General features: G+C 46.6%; 1 protein-coding gene across 4 annotated transcripts in view; it reads left to right on the forward strand.

The window, feature by feature from the left end:
* The window catches only part of LOC139530087 (double C2-like domain-containing protein beta), a 312,939-nt gene that overhangs the window by 272,991 nt on the left and 15,972 nt on the right, over positions 1-23,976 (forward strand). For all 4 annotated transcript variants that reach the window (XM_071326180.1, XM_071326197.1, XM_071326190.1 and 1 more), the window contains 2 exons: positions 3,779-3,905; positions 11,064-11,221. In XM_071326180.1, coding sequence (XP_071182281.1) covers positions 3,779-3,905; positions 11,064-11,221 — 285 coding nt within the window. The remainder of the gene's footprint in view (positions 1-3,778; positions 3,906-11,063; positions 11,222-23,976) is intronic.

Genomic DNA, 23,976 nt, shown 5'->3' on the forward strand with positions numbered 1-23,976 from the left:
TTTTTACCAGTCATAATCTAAATGGGACTGATGCTCTAGTTACTTTTACAAGAAATATTGAGAACATTCTCTGAGTGAAATGTGATTGTTTTTCCAGGCGAGACGAGATTGAAAAGGAAAGAATATGTCCTCACTCCTCTGGATAAGCCACGAAACTATTTTCTCTGCACCCTCATCGAATTCAGATGTTCTATTCATCTCATAACCGTGCCTTTACCACCTGTTTAATTCAACAGGAACAACAGAGGATGAGAAAGAACCCCACGTACGTTCCACAGCCAGCAAATCCATTTCCTCTCTAAATTAATTTATTTGAAATCTGTAGCACCTGTCCATAGGATAAATTGGCGACTGCTCAATGGAGTTTCTAATGTTGCTGCTGCGATTAGATTTGCCCCTCATGAGTGGAATGTAATTATAATTTGTTGTACGAAGGCCCATGGTTTCCCTCCACCTATCAATCAATTACACACAGAGAAAATAACTAATTTCACACATCATGAGCTCAATGTAAATAGATGTACTGTACGCCACACAAAGGAGAACAATGGATGAGTGTGCTCGCAAAAGCACTGTTCATATACACACACTGTTGAGAACATTCTGTGTGGTTATTGGAACTGAATGAAATGCTCAAAAGGAGGGCAGAATCGTTACAGATCATTAAAGAGCCCTCGAGGTGTTATGGGAGGTAGAGAGGGGCTCGGTGAGAAGAGGCTGAAAGAGAACACTTTGTATGTTCAAACTGTATATAGTCCTTTGCAAAAGTATTCATACCCCTTGGAGTTTTTCCTATTTTGTTGCATTACAACCTGTAATTTAAATGGATTTTTATTTGGATTTCATGTAATGGACATACACAAAATAGTCCAAATTGGTGAAGTGAAATTAAAAGAAAATAGCTTGTTTCAAAAAATAAAAAACGGAAAAGTGGTGCGTGCATATGTATTCACCCCCTTTACTATGAAGCCCCTAAATAAGATCTGGTGCAACCAATTACCTTCAGAAGTCACATAATTGTTAAATAAAGTCCACCTGTGTGCAATCTAAGTATCACATGATCTGTCACATGACAGTATATATACACCTGTGCTGAAAGGCCACAGATCTGTTGTATGACTTAAAGATTGCTGTACACCAGCGGAACCCATCCAACTTGAAGCAGCTGAAGCAGTATTGCCTTGAAGAATGGGCAAAAATCCCAGTGGCTAGATGTACCAAGCTTATAGAGACATACCCCAAGAGACTTGCAGCTGTAATTGCTGCAAAAGGTGGCTCTACAAAGTATTGACTTTGGGGGTGAATAGTTATGCACCCTTAAGTTTTCAGTTTTTTTGTCTTATTTCTTGTTTGTTTCACAATAAAAATTATTTTCCATCTTCAAAGTAGTAGGTATGTTGTGTAAATCAAATTATACAAACCCCACAACAATCCATTTTAATTCCAGGTTGTAAGGCAACAAAATAATAAAAATGCCAAGAGGGTGAATACTTTCGCAAGCCACTGTAGTCCCTGTTATTATGCTCAGTGCATTATATGACTTGCTTTAACCATTCATAAGGGTGGGTGTTAACTGGGGACGATGTATCGCCTAGCCACGCAAGTGTGGGACCGTAATTTGACTTTTTATTTTGATAGCGGATGCTGTGGCTCTGACTATAAAGAGCAGGAGTTTCTGGCATAGCTTTAGTTTAGGGTATGTTGCCATAGCAGGGGCCAGCCCTCTGCTCATAAGATGTATCCTTATATTTGATATGTCCCCTGAAGATGTGTGGTTGCTCTTATTAAACCTTGGAGACTATATCTGAAGTTGCTGTGTCCACGGATTATTATTCTTTACCCCGGCCTTACACTAGCTTCGTCCAGAGTGGCTCTTCATTAGGTTGCTAACAAGCCAAAAGCACGCTGGGTATAGCTAGGTATCAATCAGGGGCAGGAAGCTATAGTGAGTCTTGTCCAAAACTGAGATTTTTAGGAAAAAATGGTTACGGAATGAAGGGTACTGAATAGTTTTCCTTGGGTTGGGTTTATTTCAATCCTGCACACAGATAGCAGTACCCAAGTAATCATTCATTTGGAGCGCAACTGCATACAACCTGATCGTAATGCCCAGCACACTGACCATGGCAAATTTGGTTTGACTTTGGATATCCCTAAAGGGCTAGTTAGGGACCATCAATAAATTACACAATGGACGATATTTTATCATTTCAATAGATCCAAATTTCAATGACATTAAAACCTCGAACCCAAAAACGAAACTATAATAACCTTGCACACAAGAGACACCCACATCAAAGCACGCCTCCAAGTCCCAAATCTCGTTCTCGGTAGCATTTCCTAATGATTGAAACCTAGGCTAAATCAGTAAGTTCAGCCCCTCTTCAAGTATGTTGAACCCACAATCATGGCATTGCTAGCACTACACTCTTACACTGGACCACTTGGTCAGCCAAGTGGTCATGAGAAAGCAAGGACCAACTTCAGTATTCTCAGAGAGGAGGAATAGGGTTCTATTCAGTCATATGAAGTGGTCTGGCCATCACTAGCAATGGGGAGAACGAAACATTGCCTTCTGTTAATTTACCAAGCTCTCCTGCAGAAACCACCATATACTACCTGACATCGCTCCTGATATATAGAAATATAAAATATCCCACTGGCTCCCAGGAATGGCTAATTCTTAAAAGTCCTTTTGTCGCTTATGATCTAGACAAAACAGCCTTTAGGTTTTACATGCCACATACAGTACCAGTCAAAAGTTTGGAGACACCTACTCAAGGGATTTTCTTTATTTTACTATTTTCTAAATTGTAGAATAATACAGAAGACATCCAAACTTGAAATTACACATTGGGAATCGTGTAGTAACCAAAAGTGTTAAACAAACCAAAATATATTTTATCACTGACAGTGTCACCAGCAAAGCACCATCACACCTCCTCCTCCATGCTTCACGGTGGGAACTACACATGCGGAGATCATCTATTCACCTATTCTGCATCTCACAAAGACACAGCGGTTGGAACCAAAAACCTTACATCTGGACTCATCAGACCAAAGGACCGATTTCCACCTGTCTAATGTCCAATGCTTGTGTTTCTTTTTTTCTTCTTATTGATGTCCTTTAGTAGTGGTTTCTTTGCAGAAATTCGACCATGAAGGCCTGATTCCATATGTGTTATTTCATAGTTTTGATGTCTTCACTATTATTCTACAAGGTATAAAATAGTACAAAATAAATGAACATCCTGGAATGGGTAGGTGTGTCCAAACTTTTGACTGGTACTGAACATGGAATTAATTTCAGGGCACTCTGAGATTAGACTCTCGAGTGCCTTTTAGTCACTAGAGTGCATTGGTGGGAGACCTGTTCATAGAGGAGTTCAGAGGATTTCTGAAGTCTTGATAAGTTGGGAAACTGTAGGGGAGACTGTTGGGGTAACTACTGTATTTGATTGATTGTGTTATCTATTGATTCCATTTCGTATTTGATGTGTGTATTTTGTATGCAAAAACAAAAAACAGTAAATAAAAGTAAACTGTTATTTGATTTCTAATCCAGGAAACCTGGTGACTGGGTTTGATTAAATAGTAGCCCATAGTCAGTTCAACTCTTCTGCGGCTGCTGACCATGTGACTAATTTTCAATATCTAGATTTTCCCTTTTCTGCAGTCTTCTTTTTTATTTCTCTCTCATAGCTGCTTTGTATCTTTTGATCTCTCTCTCTCTCTCTCTGATTCTCTCTCTCTCTCTCTCTCTGTTCTGTACTTTCAGGATTTCAGTGTGTGACGAGGACAAGTTCCGCCACAATGAGTTCATCGGTGAGACGCGCATCCCCCTCAAGAAACTCAAGCCCAACCAGACCAAGAACTTCTACAACTGCCTGGAGAAACAGCTACCTGTAAGTTATCTCCAAATTGCCTTTTTCATTTACCCATTTAAAACCAAAATTAAGCATATCCGGGAAAATTAAGCATATCCTGAAGCAAATGTTTTTTTTTGTAAATGTTCTATTTTTTTTAAATACCTTGTGTTGCAAGACAGCAATACTGTATGTATCCTGTCATACATTTTTTAAATGTTTTATTTCACCTTTATTTAACCAGGTAGGCTAGTTGAGAACAAATTCTCATTTACAACTGCGACCTGGCCAAGATAAAGCAAAGCAGTGTGACACAAACAACAACACAGAGTTACACATGGAATAAACAAACATACAGTCAATAACACAATAGAAAAGTCTAAATACAGTGTGTGCAAATGAGGTAAGATAAGGGAGGTACAATAAATAGGCCATAGTGGCAAAATAATTACAATATAGCAATTAAACACTGGAGTGATAGATGTGCAGAAGATGAATGTGCAAGTAGAGATACTGGGGTGCAAAGTAGCCAAAAAATGATTTATTTTTAAATAACAATATGGGGATAATGTAGTGATCTGTGAGCTGCTCTGACAGCTGGTGCTTAAAGTTAGTGCGGGAGATATGAGTCTCCAGCTTCAGTGATTTTTGCAGTTCGTTCCAGTCATTGGCAGCAGAGAACTGGAAGGAAAGGCGGCCAAAGGAGGAATTGGCTTTGGGGGTGACCAGTGAAATATACCTGCTGGTGCGCGTGCTACGGGTGGGTGCTTCTATGGTGACCAGTGAGCTGAGATAAGGCGGGGCTTTACCTAGCAAAGACTTATAGATGACCTGGAGCCAGTGGGTTTGGCGACGAATATGAAGCGAGGGCCAGCCAACGAGAGCATACAGGTCGCAGTGGAGGGTAGTATATGGGGCTTTGGTGACAAGACAGATGGCACTGTGATAGACTGCATCCAATTTGCTGAGTAGAGTATTGGAGGCTATTTTGTAAATGACATCGCCAAAGTCAAGGATCGGTAGGATGGTCAGTTTTGCGACGGTATGTTTGGCAGCATGAGTGAAGGATGCTTTGTTTGCGAAATAGGAAGCCGATTCTAGATTTAATTTTGGATTGGAGATGCTGAATGTGAGTCTGGAAGGAGAGTTTACAGTCTAACCAGACACCCAGGTATTTGTAGTTGTCCACATATTTTAAGTCAGAACTGTCCAGAGTAGTGATGCTGGACGGCTGGGCAGGTGCGGGCAGCGATCGGTTGATGCGCATGCATTTAGTTTTACTTGCATTTAAGAGCATTTGGAGGCCACGGAAGGAGAGTTATATGTCATTGAAGCTCCTCTGGAGGTCTGTTAACAGTGTCCAAAGAAGGGCCAGAAGTATACAGAATGGTGTCGTCTGCGTAGAGGTGGATCAGAGAATCACCAGCAGTGTGTTGCTATAGCAGTGACATCATTGATGTATACAGAGAAAAGAGTCTGCCCGAAAATGTAACCCTGTGGCGCCCCCATAGAGACTGCCAGAGGTCCGGACAACAGGCCCTCCGATTTGACACACTGAACTCTGTCTGAGTAGTAGTTGGTGAACCAGGCGAGGCAGTAATTTGAGAAACCAAGGCTGTTGAGTCTGACGATAAAAATGTGGTGATTGACAGAGTTGAAAGCCTTGGCCAGGTCGATGAATACAGCTGCACAGTACAGTCTGTTATCGATGGCGGTTATGATATCGTTTAGGACCTTGAGCGTGGCTAAGGTGCACCCATGACCAGCTCGGAAACCAGATTGCATAGCGGAGAAGGTACGGTGGGATTCGAAATGGTCGGTGATCTGTTTGTTAACTTGGCTTTCGAGGACCTTAGAAAGGCAGGGTAGGATAGATATAGGTGTGTAGCAGTTTGGGTCTAGAGTGTCTCCCCCTTTGAAGAGGGGAATGACCGCGGCAGCGTTCCAATCTTTGGGGATCTCAGACGATACGAAAGAGAGGTTGAACAGGCTAGTAATAGGGGTTGCAACCATTTCGGCTGATAATTTTAGAAAGAGGGTCCAGATTGTCTAGCCCGGCTGATTTGTAGGGGTCCAGATTTTGCATCTCTTTCAAAACATTAGCTATCTGGATTTGGGTGAAGGAGAAATGGGGGAGGCTTGGGCAAGTTGCTGTGGGGAGTCCAGGGCTGTTGGCCGGGGTAAGGGTAGCCAGGTGGAAAGCATGGCCAGCCGTAGAAAAATTCTTATTGAAATTCTCAATTATCGTGGCTTTATCGGTGGTGACAGTGTTTCCTAGCCTCGGTGCAGTGGGCAGCTGGGAGGAGGTGCTCTTATTCTCAATGGACTTTACAGTGTCCCAGAACTTTTTGGAGTTTGTGCTACAGGATGCAAATTTCTGTTAGGAAAGCAAAGGCTAGCTTTTTCAAACTGCCTGTGTATATTGGTTCCTAAATTCCCTGAAAAGTTGCATATCACGGGAGGCTATTCGATGCTAATGCAGAACGCCACAGGATGTTTTTGTGCTGGTCAAGGGCAGTCAGGTCTGGAGAGAACCAAGGGCTATATCTGTTCCTGGTTCTAAATTTTTTGGATGGGGCATGCTTATTTAAGATGCTGAGGAAAGCCCTTTTAAAGATTAACCAGGCATCCTCTACTGACGGAATGAGGTCAATATCCTTCCAGGATACCCAGGCCAGGTCGATTAGAAAGGCCTGCTCACTGAAGTGTTTTAGGGAGAGTTTGACAGGGATGAGGGGTGGTCGTTTGACCGCAGACCTATTACGGACGCAGGCAATGAGGCAATGATCGCTGAGATCCTGGTTGAAGACAGCAGAGGTGTATTTGGAGGGCAGGTTGGTTAGGATGATATCTCTGAGGGTGCCCGTGTTTACGGATTTGGGGATGTACCTGGTAGGTTCATTGATCATTTGTGTGAGATTGAGGGCATCAAGCTTAGATTGTAGGATGGCCGGAGTGTAGCATGCCCCAGTTTAGGTCACCTAACACCACGAGCTCTGAAGATAGATGGGGGCAATCAATTCACATATGGTGTCCAGGGCACAGCTGGGGGCAGAAGGTGGTCTGTAGCAAGTGGCAACGGTGAGAGACTTGTTTCAGGAAGGTGGATTTTTAAAAGTAGAAACTCAAATTGTTTGGGCACAGACCTGGATAGTAAGACAGAACTCTGCAGGCTATCTCTGCAGATTGCAACTCCGCCCCCTTTGGCAGTTCTATCTTGTCGGTAAATGTTATAGTTAGGGATAGAAATGTCAGGATTTTTGGTGGCCTTCCTAAGCCAGGATTCAGACACGGCTAGGACATCCGGGTTGGCAGAGTGTGCTAAAGCAGTGAATAAAACAAACTTAGGGAGGAGGCTTCTAATGTTAACATGCATGAAACCAAGGTTTTTACGGTTACAGAAGTCAACAAATGAGAGCGTCTGGGGAATGGGAGTGGAGCTAGGCACTGCAGGGCCTGGATTAACCTCTACATCACCAGAGGAGGAGTAGGATAAGGGTATGGCTAAAGGCTATAAGAACTGGTCGTCTAGTACGTTCGGAACAGAGAGTAAAAGGAGCAGGTTTCTGGGCATGGTAGAATAGTTTCAATGAATAATGTACAGACAAAGGTATGCTAGGATGTGAATACAGTGGAGGTAAACCTAGGCATTGAGTGACGATGAGAGAGGTATTGTCTGTAGAGACACCATTTAAACCAGGTGAGCTCACCGCATGTGTGGGAGGTGGAACAAAAGGGTTAGCTAAGGCATATTGAGCAGGGCTGGAGGCTCTACAGTGAAATAAGACAATATTCACTAACCAAAACAGCAATGGAGAAGGCATATTGACATTAGGGAGATGCATGCGTAGCCGAGTGATCATAGGGTCCAGTGAGTAGCTAGGCGGGCTGGAGACACGGCGATTCAGACAGCTAGCGGGCCGGACATAGCAGGCTAGCAGATGGGCCTTAGAGGGACGGCGCAACGAAATAAGTCTGTTGTAGCCCCCTCGTGCGGTTACATCAGCAGACCAGTCGTGATGGATCAGCAGGGCTTCGTGTAGTAAAAGGGTCCAGGCCAATTGGCAAAATAGGTATAGTAGCCGAAGAAATTGGCTGATGGACCTCTTCAGCTAACAGTCAGATATGCTCTAAACAGCTAGCGGGCCGCGGCTAGCGGATGGGCATTCAGGGGACATCGCAACGGACTAGCCTTTTGAAAAAAACCCTCGGGCGGATTACGTCGGTAGTCCAGTCGTAATGAATCGGCGGGGCTCCGTATCGGCAGTAAAAGGGGTCCAGGCCAATTGTCAAAATAGGTATTGTAGCCCAAGGAGTGGCTGATGGACCTCTTCAGCTAGCCGGGAGATGGGCCTAGCATAGGCTAGCTCCAGGCTAATTTGTGCTTGCTTCAGGACAGAGACGTTAGCCAGGAGTAGCCACTCGGATAGTAGCTAGCTAGCTGCGATGATCCAGGTGAAAAAGTTCAGAGCTTGCGGTAGGAATACGGAGATATGGAGAAGAAGAAGTCAGATATGCTCTGGGTTGAATCGCGCTGTGCAGACTGGCAGGAGTTGTCTGGGCTAAAGGTTAGCTGATGACCGCTAGAAGTGGCTAGCTGACTACTAGCTAGTAGCTAGTTAGCTGGCTAGCTTCTGTTGGGGGTTCAGGTTCTAAAGTAAAGAAAATAGCAGATCCATACCACATTGGGTGAGGCGGGTTGCAGGAGAGTATGTTGAAGTTGAGAATAAGAAAAATATATGCAAAAAAATATATATGCAAAGTCAAAAGATATGTACACGGCACACGACAAGACGAAGACAAAGACGCCTGACTGCTACGCAATCTTGGATTAGAATTAATATATGATGGACCTTAAAACTATACTATTCTCCTGTATCTTAGTCCATTCCGCTCTGACATCGCTCATCCATATGTATATAGTCTTAATTCATTCCTACTTAGATTTGTGTGTAATTTCTTAGATATTACTGTCGGAGCTAGAAGCACAAGCATTTCGCTACACCCGAAATAACATCTACTAAGCACCTGTATGTGACCAATAAAATTTGATTTGATTTGAAAACATTTCATACACCTGTACATCCCCTTTTAACACACTGTAAATTAACTTAATGAAACAACAACAGACATTTCAATGGAGCACCACTTACTGAGGGCTCAGTTCAACACTGCCTCTCTCCCTGAATTAAGCAGGTTTACAGCATTAAAAACCAGAGAGAATGACAGTCTCTCATAATCCACACAAGGAATTATATTTACTCATGGGCTTTTAATAAGGACTGACCATGGATGCCCGAGGCATTTGTTTTACTCACGAGCTACTTACTTAGCGTACTAGAGGATGTCTCTAGCTATTGTCGTCATTTTACAGTACTGTCGCTAGTCATATATTTTTTCACATACAATACTGTAGTTCCACCTTAATTGGAATTTAACTCAGGCTCTACTAAATGGATACTTAGTTGAGCTGCAACATTTGATCCTCCAAACTTTCTCCACATTTGGGTTGCTGTTTCCAAGAACCTTAGTTTGGGAGCTTTACTTTTTATGAATGAGCTGATTGATAGGGATGAGCCCTTTCTTAATATTCACTCTTTTATCCGAGCGTGTCGTTAAAATCTCCTAATTTCATCGGGTTTAAGAGCGCTCACAGAAATGTGTTTTCTCTTACCATCAACAACACTGGAGGGAATCTGCTCCGACTACTCAGAGAAGGCTTAGCCCAGTCTTTGACTGAGCATCACTGTCTTTCTTTCCATGCTGGCTTTACAACGTGCAGCATTTTCATCAGCCTGTGGATTACTGAGCTACGTGCTGACATTATGTGTGTTAATGTGCTGACCTTCATGTCTTAAAGTAATGATGGACTGTCGTTTCTCTTTGCTTATTTGAGCTGTTCTTGCCATAATATGTACTTGGTCTTTTTCCAAATAGGGCTATCTTCTGTATACCACTCCTACCTTGTCACAACACAACTGATTCGCTCAAACGAATTAAGAAGGAAAGAAATTCCACAAATTAACTTTTAAGAAGGCACACCTGTTAATTGAAATGCATTCCAGGTGTCTACCTGCTCATGAAGCTGGTTGAGAGAATGTCAAGAGTGTGCAAAGCAGTCATCAAGGCAAAGGGTGGCTACTTTAAAGAATCTCAAATATAAAATGAAAAAAAACGCAAAGCTTTTGTTTTTAGGCCTGAGACTTCATCTCGGGCATAACAACACCTTGCCGATGTATCCTCCAAACACCGGCTTCTCGGGCATTGTCTCTTAAATAGAACATATACAAACCTCAGACATTCTGACAATTCAGTGTGCATTCCATTTGATCTGTCCACCTACCAACTTTTTCTATGTCAAGCTTTCCTTCTCTTTATGTGCTCACCCTTTCTTGCTCTCTCTCTCTCCATTAATTGCCCTCTTGGTCTGCATTTTGTTTTGTTGTTATTTTTTAAAGTTTAAACCAGGAGGCTATCTAAGGGTGTCTCTGTGAAGCCCTGTGCAAACACTCTACGAGGGTTACGTAAACGAGACAGAGTAGTCACACAGCGGGGCTGGAATCATTAGAGACGCTTCCTGCACAGCCAATTAGCTAGCGTCATTAGCAGAGAATTATGGGCAAAGTGCATTTCCGATAAGGTGGAAAGTGAGTCGGCAAATTTGCACATCTTAGATTTGGAATGTAATCGAGGCGAATAGGCACATGGTATTAAAGGAACTGCGAAGCGTTGCTCTGTCCCTGTGCAGTCACTCCTGACAAGTCACAAATCAAACTCCAAATCAAGTCACACCATTCGATTGGATTCCCAATCTGATCAATGGACATTTGCATTTGGAGAAGAAGCCCATCTAAAAAGCCCTTACTGAAAACTTGGTCATCAACCACAACTGGTGGAGCTGCTATGTACATCCCACTCCGTCTCCTCCACCAGGTTCCTCATGTCATGGGTTGTGGGTGTGAATGTTAACTATTGTAACTTCTGGGGACAGCAAGTGTTCCTCTAAACTGTTGATCAACTGTTGGACCTCATGACGAGCCACCTTGGATCAAAATGTTCTAAATAATGGTGGTATAGTATACAGTATATAATGTGATGTGCGTAAGACTATGTTTCTATCGAGCACGACACCTCCACTATGTACTCACTGTGCTCCTTTCCTTTGACTTCTGTGTGTCCCCACTCCTTTACCCGCAGATTGACAAGACAGACGACAAGTCCCTGGAGGAACGAGGGCGCATCATGATCTCCCTCAAGTACAGCTCCCAGAAGTCTGGCCTGGTGGTGGGCATCGTCCGCTGTGCCCACCTCGCCGCCATGGACGCAAACGGCTTCTCAGACCCCTATGTCAAAACGTGAGTTTGTCACACAGCCTAGCGACAGCACATGTTCCCAGACGCATGTACTTCAGACCTCTAGTGCTACTGGATCGATTTTTACTCATCATCCCTTAGGTCTATATGGAATCAATCTCTGGTTTATAATTCGTTCTCTGTTTTTATTTATTTTTTTAAAGAAAGTTAATTCCATTTGGAAATGTTGAATGATACACTACCAGACGAACACATTTGATCCTGGTGTTAAAAAAACAGGCAAAGATGCAACTCTGCATCTCCTATCTGCCAATATGTAATGATGCAAGAAATTCAGATTACCATGCACTCACAAGGAAAATGACACAAGAAAAAGAATGACATAATTTACATTTAGCCAAAATTCCTTGCTATGCCTAGGGCTTGCAATCATGATCCAATTGCCAGCAGACCAGAGCAAGATCCAAATGAAGTCCTTGGAACAGAACAGATAGCAGCAGTGTTTCGGCAGTGAATCTCCTGTGATTACTCCTCAACATGAAAGAGATGTACTGCGCAAGAGGACATCCTGAGGGCTGCAATTATGAACGAGTGTTCTTTTAATCACACCGGAATATTACTGCACTTCTTTCATCTCGCTGAACGATGGAGGTGAAATTAACACATGGCTCTGGTGAGAACTCGAAAAGAACAAAGAAGGAAGAAGACTCGTTGGAAGAGAGGACGGCAATTCCAACCAACATTTACATTTACATTTAAGTCATTTAGCAGACGCTCTTATCCAGAGCGACTTACAAATTGGTGCATTCACCTTATGATATCCAGTGGAACAACCACTTTACAATAGTGCATCTAACTCTTTTAAGGGGGGGGGGAGTTAGAAGGATTACTTTATCCTATCCTAGGTATTCCTTAAAGAGGTGGGGTTTCAGGTGTCTCCGGAAGGTGGTGATTGACTCCGCTGACCTGGCGTCGTGAGGGAGTTTGTTCCACCATTGGGGTGCCAGAGCAGCGAACAGTTTTGACTGGGCTGAGCGGGAACTGTACTTCCTCAGAGGTAGGGAGGCGAGCAGGCCAGAGGTGGATGAACGCAGTGCCCTTGTTTGGGTGTAGGGCCTGATCAGAGCCTGAAGGTACGGAGGTGCCGTTCCCCTCACAGCTCCGTAGGCAAGCACCATGGTCTTGTAGCGGATGCGAGCTTCAACTGGAAGCCAGTGGAGAGAGCGGAGGAGCGGGGTGACGTGAGAGAACTTGGGAAAGTTGAACACCAGACGGGCTGCGGCGTTCTGGATGAGTTGTAGGGGTTTAATGGCACAGGCAGGGAGCCCAGCCAACAGCGAGTTGCAGTAATCCAGACGGGAGATGACAAGTGCCTGGATTAGGACCTGCGCCGCTTCCTGCGTGAGGCAGGGTCGTACTCTGCGAATGTTGTAGAGCATGAACCTACAGGAACGGGTCACCGCCTTGATGTTAGTTGAGAACGACAGGGTGTTGTCCAGGATCACGCCAAGGTTCTTAGCACTCTGGGAGGAGGACACAATAGAGTTGTCAACCGTGATGGCGAGATCATGGAACGGGCAGTCCTTCCCCGGGAGGAAGAGCAGCTCCGTCTTGCCGAGGTTCAGCTTGAGGTGGTGATCCGTCATCCACACTGATATGTCTGCCAGACATGCAGAGATGCGATTCACCACCTGGTTATCAGAGGGGGGAAAGGAGAAGATTAATTGTGTGTCGTCTGCATAGCAATGATAGGAGAGACCATGTGAGGATATGACAGAGCCAAGTGACTTGGTGTATAGCGAGAATAGGAGAGGGCCTAGAACAGAGCCCTGGGGGACACCAGTGGTGAGAGCACGTGGTGCGGAGACAGATTCTCGCCACGCCACCTGGTAGGAGCGACCTGTCAGGTAGGACGCAATCCAAGCGTGGGCCGCGCCGGAGATGCCCAGCTCGGAGAGGGTGGAGAGGAGGATCTGATGGTTCACAGTATCAAAGGCAGCCGATAGGTCTAGAAGGATGAGAGCAGAGGAGAGAGAGTTAGCTTTAGCAGTGCGGAGCGCCTCCGTGACACAGAGAAGAGCAGTCTCAGTTGAATGACTAGTCTTGAAACCTGACTGATTTGGATCAAGAAGGTCATTCTGAGAGAGATAGCAGGAGAGCTGGCCAAGGACGGCACGTTCAAGAGTTTTGGAGAGAAAAGAAAGAAGGGATACTGGTCTGTAGTTGTTGACATCGGAGGGATCGAGTGTAGGTTTTTTCAGAAGGGGTGCAACTCTCGCTCTCTTGAAGACGGAAGGGACGTAGCCAGCGGTCAAGGATGAGTTGATGAGCGAGGTGAGGTAAGGGAGAAGGTCTCCGGAAATGGTCTGGAGAAGAGAGGAGGGGATAGGGTCAAGCGGGCAGGTTGTTGGGCGGCCGGCCGTCACAAGACGCGAGATTTCATCTGGAGAGAGAGGGGAGAAAGAGGTCAAAGCACAGGGTAGGGCAGTGTGAGCAGAACCAGCGGTGTCGTTTGACTTAGCAAACGAGGATCGGATGTCGTCGACCTTCTTTTCAAAATGGTTGACGAAGTCATCAGCAGAGAGGGAGGAGGGGGGAGGAGGGGGAGGAGGATTCAGGAGGGAGGAGAAGGTGGCAAAGAGCTTCCTAGGGTTAGAGGCAGATGCTTGGAATTTAGAGTGGTAGAAATTGGCTTTAGCAGCAGAGACAGAAGAGGAGAATGTAGAGAGGAGGGAGTGAAAGGATGCCAGGTCCGCAGGGAGGCGAGTTTTCCTCCATTTCCGCTCGGCTGCCCGGAGCCCTGTTCTGTGAGCTCGCAATGAGTCGTCGAGCCACGGAGCAGGAGGGGAGGACCGAGCCGGCCTGGAGGATAGGGGACATAGAGAGTCAAAGGATGCAGAAAGGGAGGAGAGGAGGGTTGAGGAGGCAGAATCAGGAGATAGGTTGGAGAAGGTTTGAGCAGAGGGAAGAGATGATAGGATGGAAGAGGAGAGAGTAGCGGGGGAGAGAGAGCGAAGGTTGGGACGGCGCGATACCATCCGAGTAGGGGCAGTGTGGGAAGTGTTGGATGAGAGCGAGAGGGAAAAGGATACAAGGTAGTGGTCGGAGACTTGGAGGGGAGTTGCAATGAGATTAGTGGAAGAACAGCATCTAGTAAAGATGAGGTCAAGCGTATTGCCTGCCTTGTGAGTAGGGGGGGAAGGTGAGAGGGTGAGGTCAAAAGAGGAGAGGAGTGGAAAGAAGGAGGCAGAGAGGAATGAGTCAAAGGTAGACGTGGGGAGGTTAAAGTCACCCAGAACTGTGAGAGGTGAGCCATCCTCAGGAAAGGAACTTATCAGGGCGTCAAGCTCATTGATGAACTCTCCAAGGGAACCTGGAGGGCGATAAATGATAAGGATGTTAAGCTTGAAAGGGCTGGTAACTGTGACAGCATGGAATTCAAAGGAGGCGATAGACAGATGGGTCAGGGGAGAAAGAGAGAATGTCCACTTGGGAGAGATGAGGATCCCAGTGCCACCACCCCGCTGACCAGAAGCTCTCGGGGTGTGTGAGAACACGTGGGCAGACGAGGAGAGAGCAGTAGGAGTAGCAGTGTTATCAGTGGTAATCCATGTTTCCGTCAGTGCCAAGAAGTCGAGGGACTGGAGGGAAGCATAGGCTGAGATGAACTCTGCCTTGTTGGCCGCAGATCGGCAGTTCCAGAGGCTGCCTGAGACCTGGAACTCCACGTGGGTCGTGCGCGCTGGGACCACCAGGTTAGAGTAGCAGCGGCCACGCGGTGTGAAGCGTTTGTATGGTCTGTGCAGAGAGGAGAGAACAGGGATAGACAGACACATAGTTGACAGGCTACAGAAGAGGCTACGCTAATGCAAAGGAGATTGGAATGACAAGTGGACTACACGTCTCGAATGTTCAGAAAGTTAAGCTTACGTTGCAAAAAATCTTATTGACTAAAATGATATAGTACTGCTGGCTGGTGAAATAGGCTAGCTAGCAGTGGCTGCGTTGTTGACTTTGTTTGAAAGTGTAGCTGGCTAGGTAACCTCTAACTGGCTAGGTAACCTCGACAATTACTCTAGACTACACAATTATCTTGGATACAAAGACGGCTATGTAGCCAGCTAAGATCAAACAAATCAAACTGTTGTACTGTAATGAAATGAAATGTAATACTACCTGTGGAGCAAAGCGGAATGCAACTACTCGCTCCAACCCGGAAGTGCGTATCGTAGAGGGAGAGGCAATAGAAGTGTTGTTTCTTGTATTATTGTCTTTTGTGTCTTTAGAGGACTGCTTCACCTTAATGTCCCCTTTCCCTTTTCTTCTGTCCTTATTTTGTCCCACTTTGTCCCTTCTTTGTCCCTTCTTCTCTTCTGCCAACTAGACACTCCTTGTTAGCTAGCTAGCTTCTTCCAGGAATGTCCCTAGCAACTGCCTAGCAACAGGTAAACAACTTAGCTAGCTAAGAAAACGGTATAATTTTATGAAAAATTGTTACTTTTTCAAAAGCCTTTCTTCTTTGTTTGCTGCTTGTTTGGTCTCCTATTCAGTTTGCAGTTTTCTTTTGATTTTTTTTCGATGTACTTTACTCTAAAAAAACATTTAAATTTCAATATTTGTAGGAGCTCATCTTTTCAGCTGCTGCTGCTTAATTTGGAACTCCGGAACGTTGATTTTGTTGACCAACGATTGAGAACCGCTCCCCAAAGCCCGAAAGACTTGCATCCCAGATAATAGATTTACAAACGTCCTCTTATGCGGGCTTGGAAGGAGAGTTGTGTCCCAAATGGCACCCTATTCCCTATGTAGTGCATTACTTTTGTCCAGAGGGACCTGGTCAAAAGTAGTGCACTACATAGAGAATAGGGTGCTATTTGAGACGCATCGGAAAAGTATGCTCTGTTGAATAGAGAAGGAGAGCTGAAATGGTTTTCCTGTCCTCCGACACCCAATCGTATAGTCATGGCTGTCTAACACATCATGTCGTGGCTTTCTGGCTTCAGAAGGCTGCCAGACACTGAGTTGCTCCACCCCACTGTGTTAATGAAACGCTGGGCTTTTGTTCTTGGCCGGTAGCCCCTTTGTACACACACACACCAGTTGTTAGGGCAGTGGTCCCACCAAGTGTTACACATGGTCGAGGGGTAACGTTTTATTGACAGGCTGGGTGAATGTATGACAAACACACCCAGCTTGTAATATTACATGTTGGTGAGAATAGAGATTCTAATACTTTATACCACAGCGTTGTTGTATACTAGTTTCTGATTGGCTACAAGAGCATTCTGGAATGGACATTAAAACCAGACAACGGGACAGTTGAAAAAGATATTGGTGCACCTTGCAATCATGACACAATATTGCATCATTATTGCAAGCTGTCCCGATATCTTTTCCAACTGTCCCGTTGTCTGGTTTTAAAGTTCATCCTTTTTTTGGAGCATCTGATGACTTGTTGAATGTTGAACATGAATTTATCCCCACCGCTGCCAAATCCTCCCATATATTTCTAGTTTGACCAGCTGTTTTCAGCAACTGATATTTTTTAATTCGGTTGTCATATTAGCAGGTTTGCTAGCCACAAACGATTTAGCTAACTTCTAGCCTTGTGTTTGATATGCAATGCGATCTCCTCGTCCTTAACAGTCAGTGTGTGATGTACATGTGACAAATAAAGTTTGTTTTGATATGTTGACGAGTGTTCTGACGAGAAGGCAAACTTCCTAGCTATGCCAGGCAAAATCAGGCGTTATCATCTCATTGTTATGGATGTGTCCATATAAATGTCACTAGAAAACAGCTACTTTGCTATTATTCTGGCTGCAGAGGTTGTGACTTTGTTAGCCGTAGCTAGTTGGCTAGCTAGCAAGCAAGGGATAAGAACGTTGCCAGCGAGCATAGCAACGGAAGACAAAGCATGAACGACTGCGTCGCGTCCATAAATATCAAACTAATCAAACGAACGACTGGGATGAGAAAGTTTTAATTTGCTTAAATAAATGAAAATATCATTATTTTCTATTTCTACCAGTATATCGGTGCTTTCATATTTCTTTATTTTGCAACTGTGGTATAAGCGGGGATAAACAGATTAAACAAATGCAACAGAATGACCTTTGCTGTTATTCTGGCTGCAGAGATCGTGACTGTGTAGCTAGTTGGCTAGCTAGCAGCAAGCAAGGATAAGAACGTTGCCACTGAGCATAGCAACGGAACATAGAAAAACAAACGACTGGGTTGCGTCCCTAAATAGGGGTGGGAGGGCCAAGAGACCTGAGGTGGCTGAATGGAGTGCTCAGGTTGGGATGTAGGGTTTGAGCATGGCCTGAAGGTAGGGAGGGGCAGTTCCTCAGGCTGGTCCGTAGGTAAGCACCATGGTCTTGTAGAGGATGCAAGCTTCGACTGGAAGCCAGTGGAGTGTGCGGAGAAACGGAGTGACATGAGCGAACTTGGGAAGGTTGAAAATCAGGCAGGCTTCAGCATTCGGGATAAGTTGCAGGGGTTTGATGGCACAAGCGGGGAGCCCAGCCAACAGCGAGTTGCTGTTGTCCAGACAGGATTAGGATCTGCGCCACTTCATGTATGAGATAGCGTCGTACTCTACGGATGTTGAAGAGCATGAACCTGCATGAGCGAGTCACTGCTTTGATGTTTGCAGAGAATGACAGGGTGTTGTCCAGGGTCATTGTAAGGTTATTTGCACTCTGTGAGGGTGACACTATCAACCGTGATGGAGCGGGAAGGCCTTCCCGGGAGGAAGAGCAGCTCTGTCTTGTCGAGGTTGAGTTTGAGGTGGTGGACCGACATCCAAGTTGAGATACCTGCCAGGCACTCAGAGATGCGTGTTGCCACCTGGGTGTCAAAAGGAGGGAAGAAGCAAAGTAGTTGAGTTTCATTCATCCGGTAGGATCTAATCAAATGAGCCTGAGATGCCCAGAATGAGCCTGGGATGCCCAGCCCTGAGAGAGTGGAGAGGAGGATCTGATGGTTCATGGTGTCAAAGGCAGCAGGTAGATTTAGGAGGATGAGAACAGAGGGTCAGCTTTGGCAGTGCAGAGAGCCTTCGTGACAGAGAAGAGCAGTCTCGGTTGAGTGACCCATCTTGAAGCCTGACTGGTTAGGCTCAAGAAGATTGTTTGAATTATCCCGGATTATACTTCATGCTCCAGAAGTACATAGTTTTCCTCTAAAAATCATACATTGTGTGGCCTGGCTGGTCTAGCGGTAATACTGCAGGCTCTGGCGCAGTGTTGGTTTGAATCCAGCTTACTGGCCTATGGCTCAACCTCTATCTTTCCCCATTGTCAGCCTCTCTCACTATCTATATATTTATAAAATCATACATTATCATTTTCAGTGTAATAATTTCTTTGCAATACTATTGCCATGTAACAAGATTCTTCAAATACAATAACTACACAGCCTCCATAGGTGTCCAGTATTTCGGAGTCATTCATCTGTCATAACACCTCAACATGAGCACATCGACATACAGCACTTAAGGGAATCGAACATCGGCTAATTCATTGACTGGATTGTGGAGACCTGTAATGACGAATCGGTGAGTCGGTAGCAGGTGCAACGTTTTAATAAAACAAAACCAAGAACATGACACTAACATAAGGCAGTACGCCAATACACAATAACAATTCCAACTGGTGAGTGAACATGGGAGTGTGACATAAAGGGAATGAAATGAAGGTAATGGAGTCCAGGTGTGAATCTTAATGATTCACAGGTGTGCATAATGAGTGCCAGATGTGCGTAATGATGAATTCCAGGACCGGTGGTTAGTACTCTGGCGACGTCATACGCCGGAGGGGAGGAGCAGACGTGACAGTAACCCACTCTGACGTGCGGCTCCAGCCGCAGGACGACACCAACCAAGGGGACGACCCCGAGGATGAGGAGTGGGTTGGTCCGAGTGGAAAAGGTGGAATTCATGGATGATGTTGGGGTACAGAATGTCCTCCACCGGAATCCAATGCCACTCCTCTGGGCCATACCCCTCCCAGTCCACCAGATACTGGATACTGACCCCCATGACGTCGGGAGTCCAGTAGGGATCTGACAGCGTACGACGGGCTCCCCTCGATGTCCAAGGGGGTGGAGATGTGTCGTTGGGGACAGCATCAACTAGGAGACCAGGAACCACCTCGCCTGAGAAGGGAGACATGAATAGGGTGAGATACGGTAGTGACTGGGTAATTTTAACCTGTATGTCACCTCATTGACCCTCTGGAGAACCTTGAACGGCCCCACAAACCAGGTGCTCAGTTTCTTGCAGGCGGAGTGGGAGGTTCCTGGTAGAGAGCCAGATGCGATCCGCAGGATGGAACACAGGGGTCTCACTGCGGTGACGGTCTGTCTGCTTCTTCTGATGATGGACGGCACGCTGGAGTCTCACGTGCGCATTGTTCCACACCACCTCCGCACGCCGGAACCACTCTTCTACCGCAGGAACCGCGGTCGGGTCCAGGGCCGGCTGGAAAACCAAAACACACTGGAAGGGGGTCAACACAGTGGAGGATTGACGTAGAGAGTTCTGGGCGTACTCTGCTCTAGGAAGGAAACGTGCCCACTCACCCTGCCGGTCCTGACAGTCGCTCCTCAGGAACCTCCCCAGCTCCTGATTCATCCTCTCCACCTGCCCGTTAGACTGAGGCCGATACCCGGATGTGAGGCTAACCGTGACCCTAAGCTTCTCCAAGAAGGCCCTCCATGCTCGGGATGTGAATTGGGGGCCATGGTCTGATGTCCTCCGGAAGGCCATAATGTCTGAAGAGTGCCTCAGTGACCTGGAGAGCAGTGGGAAGACCAGGAAGAGGGATTAATCGACATGACTTGGAGAATCTATCCACTACCACCAGAATGGTGGTGAAACCACCAGAAGGGGTAAGGTCAGTAACAAAGTCAATGGATAGATGGGACCAAGGTCGCTGAGCCTCCCTGCTGGGGGACTTGGTTTGAGCACACACGGAACAGGAGTTTACATACCGCGTAACATCCTGCACCAAGGTGGGCCACCAGTATTTTTCAGTGATGGAATGAATGGTGCGGGAAATACCTGGATGTCCAGCGATGACAGCTGTGTGTGCACAGGTCAGCAGCTGATCCCTTATCCCTGTGGGAATGTAGATGTACACGGGAGGACAATTCAGGGGTGTGGGCTCCCTCTCTAGAGCCTGGCGGATGTCCACATCTACGTTCCAAACCATTAGACCCACGACTCGGGAGGTCTGGATTATGGGTGCACTCTGGACAGGAGCCTCTCCTGAATCGTAGATACGGGACAGGGCATCGGCCTTGATGTTCTTAGAACCTGGGCGATAGGTCAGCGTGAAGTCAAACCTGGTGAAGAAGAGGGCCTCCCCTCGCTGTCCGTATGTACTCAAGGTTCCAATGGTCAGTGAGGATGATGAATGGTTCCTTGGCACCCTCCAGACAGTGTCTCCACTCCTCTAATGCCAACTTCACCGCCAAGAGCTCCCGATCGCCGACGTCATAATTCCTCCCTGCGGGGGACAGTTTCTTGGAGAAGAAAGCACAAGAATACAATTTGAGTGTGTCCCCCTGTCTTTGTGACAAAACTGCCCCCACACCCACATCCGATGCATCTACCTCAACCACAAAAGGCAGCATGGGATCTGGGTGTTTTAGCAAGGGGGCGGCGGAGGAGACGAAAGGCCTCGTCGACTGCTGGAGACCAAACCAACCTACGAGGTCCACCCTTGAGAGGGGCGGCGACGACACTGAAGTTCCTGATGAAGCGGCGGTAAAAGTTGGCAAACCCCTCCAAAAAATGGTGTAACACCTTGAATGTGGTTGGGACTGGCCATGACCTTACCGCATCTACCTTCTTGTCCTCCACCCTTTCTCCCCGAGGGCTGATTTGGTAGCCCAAGAAGGAGACAGCCCTCTGGTGGAATTGGTACTTCTTCGCCTTGACGAATAGGTGGTTTGCTAAGAGGCGTCCCAGGACTGCTCGAACGTGAGAGATGTGATCTTCCAGGTTGGTCGAGAAGAGCAGAATGTCATCGATGTACACAATCACTTGACGTCCAAGCATGTCCCTGAACACCTCATTGACAAATGCCTGGAACACTGACGGAGCATTGGCTTAGCCAAAGGGCATAATCAAGTACTCGTAGTGACCAGACATCGTGCTGAACGTCGTCTTCCACTCCACCCGGATGCGACTGAGATTGTAGGCACTCTGCAGGTCCAGTTTGGTGGAGAACCGGGCCCCGCGGAGCTGCTCGATGGCTGACGGCACCACGATACTTTGTGGTACCGATACTTCGTGATGTCATTGAGTCCACGGTAATCGATACAAAGGCGTAATCCTCCCTCCTCCTTGGCCACGAAGAAGAAACCAGCCGTCACAGGGGACTTGGACCTGCAGATGAAACCCGGTTGGAGCGCCTCTTGAATGTAGTCCTCCATGGCCTGGGTCTCAGCCAACGACAGAGGGTAGATGCGTCTGTGCGGAGCTGTAGCACTGTAAAATGGGTCAATTGCACAGTCCCAGGGGCGATGAGGAGGGAGACAGGTAGCGCGGCTCTTGGAGAATACCTCCCTTAGATCCTGATTTTCCTCTGGGATGTTGGGCTGGAGAGCAACCACCGGACTCTCAACTGACATGGAACCACAGGGGAGAGGAAAGCATGTACTCCAGCATTCAGGTGACCAGTCGGTGATTCTCATCCTCGACTATGAGATGGTAGGGTTATGGCGCTGAAGCCAAGGTAGGCCGAGGATAATCTTGTGAACTGGTGCACTGGTAATGAAGGGGAAGTTTTCCTGGTGATTGGGCTCCACGGTGAGGGTGAGTGGTTGGGTGATGTGTGTGATGGTTCCGGATCCTGGAGGCCAACAGTCGAGACCTTGAACCGGAAAGGAGAGGAGAGCGGGTAGGTAGTAATATTGAGAGAGGAGGCAAGGGTCTGATCCATAAAGTTCCCCGCGGCACCAGAATCCATTAAAGCTGTAGACACAGGGCATGAGGGACAGTCAGCCAGAGTGATGGGTACTAAAAAGAGTCTAACAGGAAGAGCAGTAGTTGGAATACTCACTCCTGGTCCGGGGGATGTAACATCATGTGACCTTCCCTCTGCTCTAGTGGATCCCGGATTCTGAAGTAACGGACACCGCTGGTGCTTGTGCCCTCCCTGGCCACAGTACAGACAGAGGCCCAGCTGTATCCGTCTGCTTCATTCTGCCGCGGAAAGTTGTGTGACCCCTACCTCCATGGGTTCAGGCTCTGATCCCGAACACTTGCCGAAGAAGGGAGAGAAGCGATGGAGATGCCGACACTCCTGGAGGTGGTTATCCAGACGGATGACTATCGCAATGAGTGCGTCCAGGGTGAGGTTGTCATCTCGGCAGGCCAGTTCCGTGTGGACCTACTCGCGCAGACGTCTTCTATAACGTGCTGAGTGCCGGCTCATTCCATCCACTGGAAGCTGATACTATCCGGAAGGTAAGCGCATACTCAGCAGCCATCTGACTCCCCTGCTGAAGCTGAAGCAGACGCTCACCTCCCCCTCTGCCCTCCGCGGGATGATCGAAAATACATTTAAAACAGAGCCATGAACCCCTCATTAGACTCGAGCTCCTCCTCTCCTCTCTCCCAGACGGCCGTAGCCCATTCCAATGCCCGCCAGTCAGCAGAGAAATAACCGTGGCAACCTTAGACCTCTCGGTGGTGGGTGCTCCCATCTGATGTGCAAAATAAAAGAAGCACTGAAGGTGGAAGCTACGGCATTTGGATGGTGTCTCGTCATATTTCTCTGGGAGGGATAGATGGGTATTGCTGACCAGAGCGGGTTGCTGAATGGGCTGGTGTGCTGACTCGTTGGGTAGACTGGCTCTAGAATATCCTCCGCTGTTGAGAGATTGTAGACTGCGGAGAACATCTTCCATGGCCGTCCCCAGTTGAGCCAGCTGATCATGGCGTTTACGAAGAAAGTCACCTGTTCATTGATCGTCTGGGAGATGTCTGGTTGTCCTGCTGCTTCCATTTTTTGATTTGGTATTTTGTAATGATGGGGCGGTGAGTCGGAAGCAGGTGCAACGTTTTAATAAAACAACAAAAACAAGAACACGACACTAACACAAGACAGTACGCCGATACACAAGAACAATACCAACTGGTGAGTGAACATGGGAGAGTGACATATAAAGTGGAGGAAATTATGAAGGTAATGGAGTCCAGGTGTGAATCATAATTCATAATAATGATTCACAGGTGTGCGTAATGATGAATCCCAGTACCTGTGGTTAGTACTCTGGTGATGTCGTGCGCCGTAGGGGAGGAGCAGGAGCAGAGGTGACAAGACCTGTGTTTTTTTCACATGGGGCCCTGTAAATGGGATTTCCTCTAAGCCTAACTGGTTTCTAGCAGCTAATGGAATTCCTCAGCCTGAGGAGCCACAGGCAGCTATAGTCTCTAGTAAGGTTCAGAGAAAATCTCTTTCTCCTGCCACGGGTGAGATCTGTGTATTACTTTTGAAAGGGAGTAGAGGCATTCATTTAACCCCATGTTCTTCCATGTTTTTCCTCAGGCACTGTTGAGACTAGTACATGTTGACACTGGAGCCATTCTATAGGGCACAAGTTAAGTTTCTAGGCCAGAATGACTTGTGTATGCAACTTGATTTTTTGGGGGTAAGAAACTTCTAGATGTCCTATGTTATTTCATTAAAGCGTGAGATGTTGGTCAATATGGACTATGCAGACGAGTTGGTTTAAGAAGAGAGCAGTTGGCTCCATATGGATCACCTTACCTCTGACAG

Source organism: Salvelinus alpinus, chromosome 1 (assembly GCF_045679555.1).
Source record: "Salvelinus alpinus chromosome 1, SLU_Salpinus.1, whole genome shotgun sequence".
Classification (NCBI taxonomy): Eukaryota; Metazoa; Chordata; class Actinopteri; order Salmoniformes; family Salmonidae; genus Salvelinus; species Salvelinus alpinus.